The sequence below is a fragment of the Cutaneotrichosporon oleaginosum genome, assembly GCF_008065305.1.
Source record: "Cutaneotrichosporon oleaginosum strain ATCC 20508 chromosome Unknown ATCC20508_contig04, whole genome shotgun sequence".
Taxonomy (NCBI): domain Eukaryota; kingdom Fungi; phylum Basidiomycota; class Tremellomycetes; order Trichosporonales; family Trichosporonaceae; genus Cutaneotrichosporon; species Cutaneotrichosporon oleaginosum.
The window spans coordinates 2,533,794-2,548,132 of record NW_027072173.1 but is presented as its reverse complement, the minus strand read 5'-3'; the positions used below and the strand labels follow the sequence as shown (position 1 = coordinate 2,548,132).

At 59.8% G+C, this 14,339-nt stretch overlaps 3 protein-coding genes across 3 annotated transcripts; 1 reads left to right on the top strand and 2 right to left on the bottom strand.

The window, feature by feature from the left end:
• Positions 1 to 138: 138 nt before the first annotated feature.
• Positions 139 to 2,134, bottom strand: COLE_05454 (uncharacterized protein; the record flags this gene model as incomplete). Its single annotated transcript, XM_018425581.1, has 2 exons — positions 139 to 1,733; positions 1,804 to 2,134. 2 exons carry the CDS (start codon positions 2,132 to 2,134, stop codon positions 139 to 141), a joined length of 1,926 nt encoding a protein of 641 aa, XP_018275825.1.
• A 6,658-nt stretch (positions 2,135 to 8,792) lies between these two features.
• Positions 8,793 to 9,368, top strand: COLE_05453 (uncharacterized protein; the record flags this gene model as incomplete). Its single annotated transcript, XM_018419863.2, has 1 exon — positions 8,793 to 9,368. The coding sequence occupies one exon, from the start codon at positions 8,793 to 8,795 to the stop codon at positions 9,366 to 9,368; it is 576 nt and encodes a 191-aa protein (XP_018275824.1).
• Positions 9,369 to 13,294: 3,926 nt separating this feature from the next.
• COLE_05452 (uncharacterized protein) lies at positions 13,295 to 13,885 on the bottom strand (the record flags this gene model as incomplete). Its single annotated transcript, XM_018419862.2, has 1 exon — positions 13,295 to 13,885. One exon carries the CDS (start codon positions 13,883 to 13,885, stop codon positions 13,295 to 13,297), a length of 591 nt encoding a protein of 196 aa, XP_018275823.1.
• Between the last annotated feature and the right edge of the window lie 454 nt (positions 13,886 to 14,339).

Genomic DNA, 14,339 nt, shown 5'->3' with positions numbered 1-14,339 from the left:
TCGAAGCGCCAGCGCAACGAGCCAAGAGCCAGATGTGATGTGCGCGAACGTTTGTTGGCTTGGAAGGTGAAAACTACTTGGGATGGTTGCCATGATACGACTTGATAGGGAGAAGCGGGGACGCGGCCGGCGCGAGTATCAGAACTGGGGCCGATAGGCGGGGTGAACTGCAGGCGTGGACCACTGTGACAATGCCGCTGGGTGACACAGTGAAGGTGGCTGCATTGCCAGGTATGCGTCGTCCGACCCCGAGGACCACCGCTGGGCGTGGCCTGGCCGCCAGTGCTGTTGCCGCCAAGTGCCGGGAGCGGGCCAGCCATACGACCCGTATGCGTAACCGGGAGGGCCAGCGTTGGCGAAGGGAGCAGGCTGAGGGTTCACAAAGTGCGTTGGAACAGGGGCGACAGGCAAGCTCATGCCGCGGTAAGCTTGCTGCTGAGCAATCTGCATTGCTCCTTGGTGTTGCTGCGGCTGTTGTGACTGCGCTGGGTACAGAGGGTCCACCGGGGAGGCGAGGTTTACCTGTCTCTGGTCGACGTCCATAGCCTCCGCTGCCATGGGTGCAGCCACGGTGGGCATGGCGTACGGGTTGTACCCGAACCCAGATTCGTGGCCGGCATCGAGGTAATGTGGGATAGCCTTGTGGTAACGCGGGTCTGGACCGAACTGCGGGGTGGCTGCCGCCTGCAAGAAGTACAGGCGCTGCTGAGTAGGCGCCATCCGCCACCGCTCTTCCTGTGCAAAGTCGATGGGCTCGGTGACATGCTGCTGTGTACCCCAGTGGTTGTTGGCGAGCGCTGCCTGGCGCAGGTCGGCGACCTCTGGCGCCATTTGCTCCTGGCCTGCCGAGCTGCGCTGCGAACCGTTGGCCGGTAGTGGCGCGATCTGACGACTGAGCGACGATGAGCGTGCCAGCGTTGGGTACGTTGGGCCAGTGGGCGACACTGAAGGGATGGAAGGCGCAGGCGTTGGTAAGGCAGTGAAGGGGAACTGCGGCGCAGACAGCGACGCCTTCCGTGTCCCAAGACGCGCGGCCTCGTACATTGCGGCGTTGTGGAGCACGTCTGCCGAGAAGGCGTCCTTGGCCGTCCGCTTGAGTGCCTGCTGGTTGGCGACAGCGCCATTCTGCAGACCCATCGGAGGGGAGGCCGATCGGGCGCGGCCGTTCGTCGCGGGGAAGACGTAACCGGACAATGCGTCACCATGCTGAGAGCGGATGTGCGTGTCGAGCATCGATCTCCACCCATCAAACTCGCGGGTTTCTACACGCAGGCTGAAGTGAAGGGCGTCCAGCCACTCGAGTTCGTAATCGTTGACATCCTTGACGGGAATGCCGAGGAACTGAGCCCATGTGGTGTTGGTGTATGTGTTGTCGTCCAAATACTTGTTGGCGAGCATGAGGCCAGTCACAAAACCCTGAGCCTCCGACACCTCGCGAGGGAATGGAGGCCGCCGGCCGAGTGCGACGCACTTCTTGTACTTGTAGGTGTAGATAAGGGCGAGGATGGTGACCGAGAACGACACTTGGGTGCTGTGAAGGACTGAGAACACAAACTGGCAGAAAGCGAGATTGGGATTGATCGGAATGGGATGGATCGCTCGGCCCTCGTTGTCAAATGGACGCGAGTTGGACTTGCGAATATCCTTGCTCTGGCGCCGCGCCATCCAGTTGGGGCTTTGAGCCAGCGTTGCGGAGAACATGTCGGCGTGCCAGAAGTACCAGAATGTTGTGGCTGCAAAAGTCAGCTGCTGTGGCGGTGACGACTGGGATAAAGATGTCAAGAAACGCGGGTAGTTACGCACCTGTGTAATTCGCCAAAGGCGTCATGTACCCGGGCTTGGACTCGTCACTTCCTGGCTCGGCCAGTCGCATGTCGATTTTTGTAGAGGAGGGAGGCGGGGAAAGTGGTCGCGACATGACCGTTGGTGCCGGCACGGCAGAGTTTATCGACAGTGCTTGGAAGGCCGAGTGAACAGGTCGCGACTGGTTCAGTTCTGCCTTGATGAGGGCGTCCTCCATCGGCATCTCCGGCCCGCTGTAGCCAAGTTGGTCGTGCTCTGGTGCAGGGGCTCCCCAAGAGGTTTGGAAGTAGGAGGGTTCCATGATGGCGGAGGGTGCCGGCGCAGCAGACATTGGTGGCGTCTGAGGCTCGTATGAGGCCGTTGCCACTATCGGAGCTTGGGAATGCTGCCAGTTGAGGGGCGAGGTTCGGTGAGTGGAGGAAGGCGATGACGAGGGCGGGGAGAGGGATAATGACGAGCGATACAAGTTGTACGACGCCGTTTGCTGTAGGGGCTGCTGTTGTTGTGCTTGCTGCTGCTGTTGTTGTGGTTGCAGCTGCTGCAGATGACTTGGAGGTTTTTGTGGTGGTGGTGGTATGAGGCCACTGGCCTGGTAAACCACCGGGGCCGCACCGTTGCCCCAGTGGGGCGGGACGTACTGCTGCAGGATCGTGACGGGAAGGGGTGGCCTGTGACGAATCGCCACAGACCAAAGAGAGGCGGGAAGAGTGGTAGCTCGCGAACTGTGGCGTGCGTGGTGAGCAACAGTGCGGCGCAAGGATGTCTTTGTCGGTGGAGAAGCGGAGGGGCGTAGAGGAGGAAACTGGGAGGGTTGAGGGCGTGCTGACCGGTGGCGACCAGTGCGAGGAAGCCAGCTAGACAGCTAGATGAGTGTCCTGGTTGAGTAGGACGCAGGCAGGCGAGTGCGAGGGAGACGTCTTGGATCTAGTCGACGACGACGGGACTTGGGGTAAGAGGAGACGACGATGTAGGTGATGGTGACGCTGGTGACAATGTGCGCTCTGTTGCGAGTCAGTGGACTGTCGGGTTTCAGATAATGATGGGGATGAGAAAGAGGAGAGTGGAGAGAGACATGTTGATGATGATGACGAGGATGACAGAGATGTTGTTGCGCGCCGGGGATCAGACGAGGACGCGGCAACAACGCCCTTCCTTGGAACCCCTCCACCGGCCACCGACCACCAGCCACTGCGCACACACTCGACTCTGAACACTCGTTCCGCCACTCTCACACTCTCTCTCACATTCTCGCGAGATTGTCGGCGCCTAGACCCCTCCTTGTCTTTTCTCGCTCCACTCATCCCTTTTCCCCCTTTGCTCCTCGCTCCTTGCGCGACCTCGTGCACACACGCCTCGTTCACTCGACTCACGGCACTCAATCACTCACACGAATGGCCGTCCGAGCGCCTGATGAAATTGCAGCCTTTGATGTTCCACAGACGAGACGATTCCTTTGCGGCGTGCGCCTCAAGGGAGAGGTTTGAGAGTCGAGAGGGGCGCGCGGGTGACACCTGTCAGCTTGACAGCGAGCGACCTCGCAAAGGGAACTGAATAGAAGCCGATGAGGGGGATATGAGACGTCGAGTTGTAGAACTCTTGTGGCGTCGTGGCGTCAATGCCCGAAATGAGGGCAACAGGCTCGTGCGTACCGTACCCGTACGGTATACCGGAGCGACACTGGCGACGATGTCTGTTCGTGGGGCGGCAACGACGTGAGCGGCTCAAGTGGCAATGAGGGTCACTTGTCGAGAAATTTGTGCAGCAATTGAGAGTAATTGGATGGAGCGGCAGAGCGTCTTGTTGACGTGGGATGGGGAGACAAGGAATCGGATTGTGACACACAGCTATCCAGAGATGCCAGATGTCAGACGCCAGATGCCAGATGCCAGGTGTCAGATGCCACAGACGTCCAAGGCGAAGGCGAGCGAGGTATGTCGGGCGGTTCGTCGGTCCGTCCTTCGCAAGCTCGCAAGGGGAGGTTATACGTTGGAATGAGGCGCACACAGAGGTCGACAAGGCGCGCTCACGTCCCCACGCACACTGTGCTGTGCAAGATACCACGTCTCCGCAGTAACCGGGCCGAGCTTCCGTTAACAAACGTGTTGGAGCCCAGAGCACTGCGAGTAGCGCTTCTTGCAGCACGGCACAGGAACTTTGACGGGCGCAATGAAACGACGCCGACGATGCGAAGATTGTAGATCTTGCTGATCTCGCCACTCGAAGGCTTGACGCCGGAGTGGGGGGGGGCTAGAGAGGGCGTCCGGCGGCGGAGGGGCGGGGTGGGGCTAGGGATGGGAGTGCGAGTGATTCCAGATGGGCGGATGGGCGACACGCGCGCGCAGGTGCACACAAATGTGCTGATCTGGCTGACCTGGCTAGTTGCTTCCTGCGTGCCGTTGTCCGCTGGAGCTACTCTGGATCACTGGAGCGCCGGAGCTCGAGCGTGCGGCTGATCGGCTGACGGTCTGGCGGCTGGCGCAACGGCAAGGCGCCCCGAGTGTAACGCGCGCGTGTAAAACTGGGGTTCCCGGCGTCTGAAGGGGGCCTGTGCGTGTTCCGCGCGACGGTGGCGTGGTATTGCGCAGGGGGGGGAGGGAGGAGGGGGCTGGGTCAAGAGAGCGGTGTGCTCGGACGAAGCAAGGCTCGTGCGTTCGTTCGTGCGTGCTAAGACAGTGCCGAGCCGCCACCAGTGATCGGATCGGGGTGGAGGTGTCAAGCTCTGGGCCTGTAGGTCTGTGGGAGGGTATGTGAGGGGGGGCTGGTGGCCGCGTGTATAAGTGGTGATGGTTCGCGGGGTGTGCGGCCGTCAACGTCGCGCGCGCAGAGAGGCGTGAGCGTTGGAGTGGTAGTGCGTGTGAGCGCCGATGTTGGTATTCGGCGCGGGCGAGGGTGAGGGCGAGTCGAGGGCAAAGGCGAGGGCGTGGGGGACCGAGTTATGTTGTCGTCGAGGCGTGCGTCAAGGGGGGGAGGAGGGGGAGGGTGAGGGAGGGGACGAAGGTTGGGTCGTAAATCTAGGGGATAGATGGAGGAGGAGCGTCGAGCGAACAATGTCCAATATCGTGTTCGTGACGGAAGTGGAGCGATAACGGAGACTGACGATCTGACGAGTAGAGGATGATGATGATGAGAAAAGAGAATAATGGAGAGAGTCTGTGTATGATGTGCAGAGTGTGTGTGTGGCGGTGTGGCGTGATACACAAGAGATTGAATGCTGCTGCGAGCTGCGAAGCGGTGAACTGAGCTAACTGGAGACCTCGAACTAGTGACCGGTGACCAATGACTGCGGTGCGGGGCGGGCGGAGGCGCCGAGGCGCGGAGGACGAGCCGAGTTACCTTCCACTCTCGTGTCCCAAAGGCGGCAAGTGCAAGTGGCGCGCGGTGCGTGGTGCGGGTTGCGGGTCGCGAGTTGCGGGTTCAGACTTGATTTGTGATTCACTCTCCAGCAGGTCAACGTAACACTGCGTACCTGGGACTTGATCTCTCCATCTTCTGCCCGCTCCGCATCTCCTGCAATCCTGCATCTCCTGCATCTCCTGCGTCTCCTGCATCATCTCCTGCGTCTCCTGCACGTCTGGCACCTCATGCATCCTGACGATCCTGTTCGTTCATGCGATGCGACACCACCCGGGAATTGCTTTCTTGACTCGCCACCTCGAATTCAACATTGCTCCAGATTGTCTTTGTTTCTCCTAGCCGGCCTCATGCTCTGCTGCTCAATTGTCCACCACACGGTCCATGTCTAGCGCTCAATTTCCTACAGATTCCCCCAGATTCCCCATGCCCCGGTCGTGCTACGTCCCCCAACTGCGTGTGCTTTGAGCATTCCCAGCTCCGAAAAACGCCATGGACATTTTACCGTTTGACTTGCATTTGCCTTTTCCGCATTGATTGCCTGATGCGACGTGGTGGGTCCTGTCTTGAATGCATGATCCTGCAAGGAACAGGATTGCAGGACACTAAGCGTGTCGGGTGTGGCCAGGTCGGCCTTGTCGGCCAGGTCGAGGTCCATTGACGACGAGATGGTGCGCATGTGCCCGCTCCCCGCCATCAGGGGCCGCGCCTGCGGTTCACGACGGCACAACAGACACGACGGTCATGTCATGTCATGATGGCCTACAAGGCTTGGGTTGGTAACAACATGTCTCGTACTCTTTTCCGCCCTGGGTATTGCCCAGATTTCCTCTTACTCCTACTCTGCTCCGTACCTCTTCGTCCTTAGACTTTGCCATGATACGTCCCGTCAATCACGCACCCTGCTCTCTTTGTGCCGTCCCCCGTCCCCCGTCCCCCCCCAGTCCCCCGCTTGATGCCGCTCCTCCCGGTCCTAACCTTGCCTCTGCCTCTGCCTCTGCCTCTGCCTTCGCCTGTCATGTTCCCTCTTCTTATTTCCCTCTTCATGTTGCGCGCTCGCCCAGCCCGCCTTGGCGTCGTGGCTCCGTCATTGACCGCCCGCCCAAAAACTATCTGACCAGATACCGCGATCCCAAGATTGTGGCGCACGACACCGACGAACGACGAGGGCGCGAGCAGATCATCAGTGCATTGCGCAACAGGGTTAACGCGGGACAAGGGGCGCCAAGTTCCTTGGGATCCTCAGGAGCCTTGGAATTGTCTCGCCCAATTCATCAGAAGTGCGACGACGACGCATCTGGTGCCATCACATGCCCCCACTTCGTCAGCACTGCGGTACGCATCATGGATCAAGGATCGAGGAGGGAGACAAGGACAGCGCTCAAGGGCTAAAGGGCTGAATGGCGGTCTCGAGCTCGGCAGGCTCGGGCATGTAGCGCGGGTACGGTTACATCCTATGGAGTTGGGAAGAAGCGTATTCAGCAGAATGACACTTACGCATCCACCCATCGGTCCCTGATCGCAATGGCTCACGACTCACGACTCATGCTCACGCCCCATGCTCACAGTTCACGACTCCAAGGTGACGCCTGATCAAGCTTTTGCTTCGTGTCGCGAGCTTGGCCCAGTGGCGCGCGACCTGGGTAGCTTCGGTGACTAGGCGGTTTGGGCGACAGGGCAACGATGTGCCGTGTGCCGTTACCGCACCACATCGTCTGCCGTCAGCTGGCGATGAGATCCCACAAGTTCGGATCAATAGACTGCTGTCATCCTCAGTTCCTGTTACCCTGCAACTAGCCGTTCATGTGCCGCCGCCGTTGCCCTCACGTCTTCGTCTCCCTTACCGCGCCGCTAGGCTACCGAACCTTCGCCTTGGAGCCTCCACGCAAGCCTGCCGAGTAGCTATGTATCGTGTCGTGCCGCAGCTAAGCCTGAAGACTGGTGTTTTGGACGGTTGTTGCCAGCATGGCCATGGCTGTAGTTCGCCACCGTCTGTGTGTGCGTCAGCAAACAACAATTTCCATCTTTAGTTTGACGGTCACAGACCACTAGCTCACGCCTCTCGTCTCCGGCCTAGTTGGGCATACCCTTAAACCTCCATCATCCCCCGCCCGCTCTTGTGTCACCTTTTCACCATGCATCTTTCACCTGCCAGGTCCTGCTCGGCACGGAGATTATGGCATTCAGTCGACTCAAGAGCGCCGTTCGCCGGCTCCCAATTTTAACGTGGTCCAGGGTCCTATCGGCATGCCACATAATCGCAGTGCTAGTGCGCTGCACATCTGTCTGCTGTCTGGTGCTGAGCTTGCTGCTGCTGCAGGACGATACCCAAATTGGAGTCTGTGGCTTGTTGTTGGTGAATTCAGCCACACCCTCCCACAGTCATTCGAAGCCCCATGCCGGCGCGGGCTGCGATACCCTGCAATTCTGCAACGCACAGAAATGCATCAATGCGGCAACACACTTGCGTCAGAACCTGTTAAGCTCAGGGGGCGTCGCTCCGCACCTGTTTGTTGGTCCGAGGTGGATGTCACGGGCATGTGCCACCAATCCATCAACTGAGATCAAGGACTTGCCGAGCCCTGTGGCCGAGGCGAGGCGGCGCCGGCGAGCGGAACAGATCAAGCCAGAGGCATGTCAGTTCCTGTGGCGCAGAAGTTAGGATCGCTCGCAATTCAATGCAGAGTGCATGTTGCGTCGTGGTTCTCGGGCCCACTCCCCACTCTTCGCAGGATCGCAGGACTCTTGCGTCGTGGCGCTCCCCAAAATCAATCTGACGAAGCGCGAGCCACAAGCGTGCACGGCAGAATACGTTAGCAGTGTATCTCGGACGCCGGTGCCCATACCCCGCTGCGCAGCGGTCCGCCATCGCCCTTGCTGCGCCTCCGCACCGCCGTTGCACGTCGCTCTCACTCCACAGTTCGCTCAGGCGATTTAGAAACCGAGGTCGTCGGGAAACGTAAGGGCCAGTGGCGTGGCGTGCGTTGTTATGTGGGGTAAGTAACCTTTTCTTGGCCCCATCCCTCCCCCCTGCACCGCACCGCACCCGCAAACCACGGGTATCATGTACGGCACGCACGTCAGCATGCTTTTCGGCCAGGGCAGACATGGCGGTGGGCCTGTGGGACAGGGCGGGGGCGGACGGCATTAGAGCAATCTTGTTTAGGAGTGGTCCTGGCGCGCTGGAGCGGAGCGCTGGAGCACGGCTCGGCTAGCCACGGGGACGGGCAAGTTTTAATGACCACGTCTGGCCTTGCGGCTTCGTAGAATTGTCGGGCGCGGAAGTACGACTTCTGTGCGGATGTCACTCTAGAGGATCGTGCCTGAGGGAGCATGACGTTGGCTTTGGCTTTGACATCGGGCGTCGCGGCGGCGGCGTCGCCGGTGGCCACACCAATACATCTGCGCACCTGCCCTTGACTGATCCCGAGCTTTCCAGTTCCCCCGCGTTAGCTATTGTTTTTGGCGTTGTCACAAGGAACAGGGAGGGGGCGTCCGGTTTGTTGGAGACGAGTAGCCCCAACAATCTACCCTGGTTTAACGATTCGAACTTGATTGCCCAAACCGGCATCGTAAAGTCAGCAGAAATGAGGGCGTCTGGGGACTCGGGGATCGGGGACTGAAAGACTCGGTGCGCCATGGAACACCCGCGCGGGCCTGGGATCTCGGGGAGCATGGGAGTGCCGAGTGGGAGATGTGAGGTGCGTCGGAGGGCGGCTCGGCGTACCTTATGCATGCACAGGGTGGCGCGTGTCATGTCGGTGGCAACAGATCGGTCTGTGCCACCCTCCAGGTCACAGCTCAAAGCCTGGGAGTTACTCGGCCCGTCCGTTGGCGTAGAAACGCATCCGCCGTCGGCGCCGGGCGGGGGGCGTGGGCGACGCAACGACGCAACGTTCGTCGAGGGGGCGAGGTCGAGGGGAACACAATGTGCCAAGCACTCCGCATCCACATCCCCAATGCATTGTGCCACTCACCGCTGGCCGCAGATCTACAAGGCACCCGCGCGCTTCCCCTTCATTCTCTCTCCAACGCATCACGACAACACCTATCGTCTCCTGACCCCTGCTTCCGGATGCGTCGGCCTCGACGCTTCTTTCGGAGTGTACGAGGCACCCTGCGCAACGGTATTCATGAGACGAAGAGCTACTAAGCGAGGAGCGGTCGTTCCAGGAATGCCGCTGCCGTTGGAAGGAGACCATCCATGTGCGTGAATGCGTACCCCAATGGCATTGCGTATGGCGCGGGAACGCGCGTTCCATCCTTCTGTTCTGAATCAACAGTTCCGCCCGCGCTTCCCTGCACAGCACGATCGCGCACGCGCACGATCCATAGGGACCATGCGACAAGTGTCAGAACTGCTGAAAAGTTCAGAAAATTTGTGGACCATGCTGAATATACTCGCTCATTCCGATTTTAGCCACCAAGTTCGCAACGTGGATATCAATCTCAGCAACACCCGGCTACCGATCTGCATCCCGCTCCGTCGGCAGTGGGCGCAGTGCGGAGCCGGAGAGAACTCGCAGTCGCTGATTCCCTTGCTGCGATAATGCAGTTCCATCGGCTGCGCCTGCTTGGAGTGCGGAGCGGAAGCCTCGGTCATGCGACCCGACGTGACCATCCACCACAATCCCACAGGTTGCACGCGTAGGAGGGTGCGTCATGACGTGGCACTGCTGTGAGCGAGGCATGGTGCCTCAAGTCGTGACGGACGTGATCGCTCTTGGCGAGTCGTCAGCTGTACAGCTGTACAAGGCGCAGCGGGTTGAGTGGCTCTCTGATCTCATGCATCATGAATAATGAACAGCGCCTCTAACTCTACATTGCGGGATGAGAAGCAAGATCGGCGTGTCTGGACTCGGCGGTGGCGACCCTGAGCTTAACCACGCCGCCACCGTTCTTGTCACAATCTCTTCTTTCTCCCAGCTCTCTCCCGCTTCGTAATCTCTAAGACATCGCCACACTTGGCATCCTCTGCTTTCGGTGAGGAGAGTCTGGCAAAGCCAGGACCCATCCCGTCCCGCTGCCGTTCATCATGTTGCCGAGCATATACTGGAAGGCTGGTCGACGGCGATCACTTGGACGCGTCCTGGTCTTGTGGCCCGTGGCCAGTAATGGCCAGACAGGCGTGCCTCATGCCGAGATGTTGGATGCTAATGAAGTGGCCCAGTTCATCACCTTCTCCGTTGGTTTCAGAGCATGCCGTACATTGAGGACTTTCATGCTTCTGCACGGCGAAACGCGTGCCGTAATGTCGCTCCCTTGTCCGACACGACCAGGCCACAGCTCCACACTGGGCGAGGTGTTGAGTAAAGCATCCGGCACGCCTCAGTCGGCGCTGTATTCCCGCCAGGGGGGTCAGTCGCGAGCGACCGTTTCAGCCGGCGGGTACCGCTGCGCCGTCGGGCGACCTGGGGCCACCGCTGGTCAGAGCAGCAGCCTGCTTTCCGTTCTGGCTCTAGTCACAGGCCCAGACAGTGGCACATCGAACGATATGCCGTTGCCAGCCACGCCGAGAACGGCGGGCGACCAATGCAGCCCCCTAATGTGCCGTGTTTCGACATTGTCTCCCGTTGCCGCTAACGCGACGGGTGCGGCACCTCACAAGCTCGTCTGACCGTCGCGCGGGAAGCGCCGGGACGCGTCAAGTGGCAGCCCGTGGCGGAGTTCACTGCAACATGGTTTGGTGCAACGGTGCTTCCCCTGCAAGCGCCTCCTGTTGACGTCGAATGCAGGTCGGTGTCTGCTTTGACTCAACCTCCTCAGCCATGCACATCGTTCCATGCGCCGCGTGACCTTGGGATCTTGGATACCCTCGATTCTTGTGCCGGACTGTGCTTGATCTCAAGCTTGGAGCACGATGCAGAAAGAGGCGAAGAGGGCGGGCATGTTGCGGCGCCAAGCGAAGCAAGGTTGCAATCGTTGCAAGGATGCGACGACGCAAGAAATGCAAGGACGCCAACGATAGTTTTGCTTGTGCAGGGTGTGGTGACAAACGCACCACGGTCACAAGTCGGCTGCGCTTGCAACCGATGTGGGTGCGAGGTGGCGCCCACGACGCGTCATGTGTGTGCGGAATGATTGGACTGTGGCATGCGCCACTCCGCTTGGCCTCTGTCTCCGAGCCTGCCCTCTCAAGATTTAGCAGCAGCGCCTCCGCCACCGCCACATCCACAACGGCTGAACTTCGTCCCTCGTGCCCTCCATCAGAATACACCCCTCACTCGTGCAGACACCGCCGCCCCCGCACCCCACTTTGCGCCTCTCGGACTTCCCCGTGGCCCGCGGCGGGTGGACAATTGGAGTCAGGCTTCACGAAACGGCCCTCGGCATTGACGTCCATTGCTGAACATTGCCCTGCGCCTATGAGCACGGGCGACCCCTGTCCACATGCCGCGCGCCTCTAAATTCCGCACACATATTCCTGGCGCTCAGACATGACCACATTCAGGCAATAGCTGTGTGGAGTATCAACTGCAGGGGACCGCGCCGCACCTCGTTACGTCGGGCTGACAATTTTTTCTGTTTTACTCTCTGCGCCCGGCGCCCTGCAGGCCTGCGGCGTCGCTTACTGCGGCCCTCGTTCAGTCTCTACGGCCGATGGGCGCCACATGTCGTCCTCATCACTTGCCACCCTGGTCCGCACCCGCTCTGCACCGCAAGGGGTATACACTTTCGGCGACCGCGCAGCCTCCGTAAACCCATTCAAACAGGCCGGCCACCGTCGAAACGGCGTCTCCTGCGTGCTGAACGCCTCACTTGAACGGGAGCGGCACGAACGGCACTTCCACTCACGATGGAGCGTAAGGGGTGTGCCAGCCTCAGCGCCCTCCCAGGCGACATTCCGCGATAGGTGTAACAGGATGGTGCCTGGCGCCTTGTTTCGCAAAATCATCACCACCACTTGTGGCATGCACACTGCTGTCCGCATCGGCACCACCACCTCCTCTCGACATCTGACAACATCATGAGGCCGCGGGACTGCGTGCCGTATGCGGTATCCGCAGTTGTCGTTTCAAGACACCTCCCCGACTTTCCCGCCACTTTGTGTGCTCGTTGCGAACCCCTCTCGCCTTCAACTAACGTGCTGCGCCCTCAGCGTGTACTGACTGCGCGGGTTCTGTTCGAGCAGCACATTCAAAACTTGATCGTGCAGTCCCTTCTGATCCGCGTGGGTGCAACAAGGCCTCAACCTCCCATTTTGGAGGTGCCGCAGGAGACTCCGATCGAGGTCCTGCCCACTGATCCCTGTCGCATTCAAGATCAGGCTAGCAGGCGGCATCCGGCGCCGGCGGAACACTGACACCTGAGATAATGTCCAATTCACCACCCATTCCATGTCCGACTACGAACTAAGCTTGAGCGGATAATCACCGAATTATGAGTGAATTTGATCATCCAGATCCTATCCAGCGTCGTACATCCTGAGTGTCTCAGTGCGGAGCGGAGTCTCGGGCGGAGTGACGATGATATTGGCTGCGCAAGCTTGGAATGGCGCTTACTGAATTGAGATTACTGAGAAAGGTTTGCGCCGCACCTTGTCCGCCATCATGCACGGCATGTACAGCCGATACGAGACAAACTGAGACAAGGCGCCACTTGTGAGACATCGCAGTACGCGGGGAGTGAATAGTCGAAATGGCGATGAAAACAATCTCGGCGCAGCGCCAACTCTCTGCTGAATGAGACATACACACGATGAATTGATGTGTTGCATCCACGTCGTTCGCATCAGCATGTGCGATCGAGAGAGGTGAGAAATCATGTGCTGACGTTGGTTGTGCTGACAATGACCCAAATGTGGCACTTGCAGTGCTCATGGAAGCCACTGTGGCCAGCTAGACTCTCAAACATGCTGCGTCAAGTGACCTCTCTGAGAACATCGAGGCAACGTGTTTCCACTAACACCATTTTTCCCACACTTGCCGGCGACACCCCCACCTTCTGTCAGGCGAGGAGGTGGGCACTTTTCGAGCACAACTGGGGAGGCAATCCTCCTCTCTAGGTTTTTCTTCCATGTACAGAGGCAGCTTGATGCACACTCAAAAGAGTGTGCCGCCAACTGCACAAGCTGTCCCAGGCTCCCTTCCCCGTTGGCAGCTAAACTGCGTCGCCGAAGCGTCTAACACATGCGGCTTCGCTACAACTGCACCACAGTCACTGGCAGGCTCTGCCTTACCGGCGTGCTGACGCGAAATTCATCGGCGAGGGGGAACGGTGACCCAGCGCGCCGGCCGCAGGGCTCACACGCCCCGCTTATCACAGAGGAGGGGTCAGAGGCAGCTGCCTCTTGCTCATCCATTGCAAGGGGAGGCATCACGGATCCGTGGCGCCACTCCCTACGTTGCCACCCTCGGGCTTGCTCGTGAGCCCTCGTCTGCCTAAGCGTGACCTCTGCAGAGTTTGACTTGACGTTCGTTCTAGGCGTGACGATAGGTGGCCTCGGTCGAGCTCGCTTGCAGCGGGGGGGATGGCGCTGATGACGACGACGAGCAGGGCCACTGTTTTCCGCTCGCCCCCGCTCAAGCCACCGAGGCACATTGTGCCAATGCCGCGCGGGCCGCGATAGAGCCACCTCGTCGACGCTAGCATATCCGTTCGCCACACCGCCGCTCCTGCCACTGGCATCCCGTGATGGTGCGGGCGGATCGCGAGGAGACTCCAATCCAATATTGCGTGTCCAAGGCACCTTGAAGTGCCTTTTTCGGCGAGGGCCGCCCGACTTGGACATTGGGACCTCGGCTCCGTTGTCGGATGTGCCATGCGCCTGGGATGCGCGACCTATGTTGCGACATCCAGACCCAGGAGGCGGGAGGGTTCGTGATTTGCGTCGGTGAGGCGGACGAGGGGTGGGGGAGGGACGGAGGTCGGAGAGCGGAGTGATAGCGGTGACTGGGCGCAGGCAGGACTTAGACCAGTGCCTCTAGCTTAATCGGTGCCGTCTCGTTTTACTGGCTCCACCTCGGTCCCGGGATGCCCAGCAACGCAGTTCCAGCGGGAACAAGCGGGCCCGGCGCAACATTGCGCAACACCGAATTCGTACTCCGTCTCGTCGGTGGGAGGCGCCGTCAAACTAAGCTCAGGCCCGGCACCCGAGGGGACGGTTCGGGACCTAGAGTCTATCGAGGGACATGCAACCTAGTCGTTCTGGAATGGTGAGAACGGCGGAGCGTCGTACAGCCACC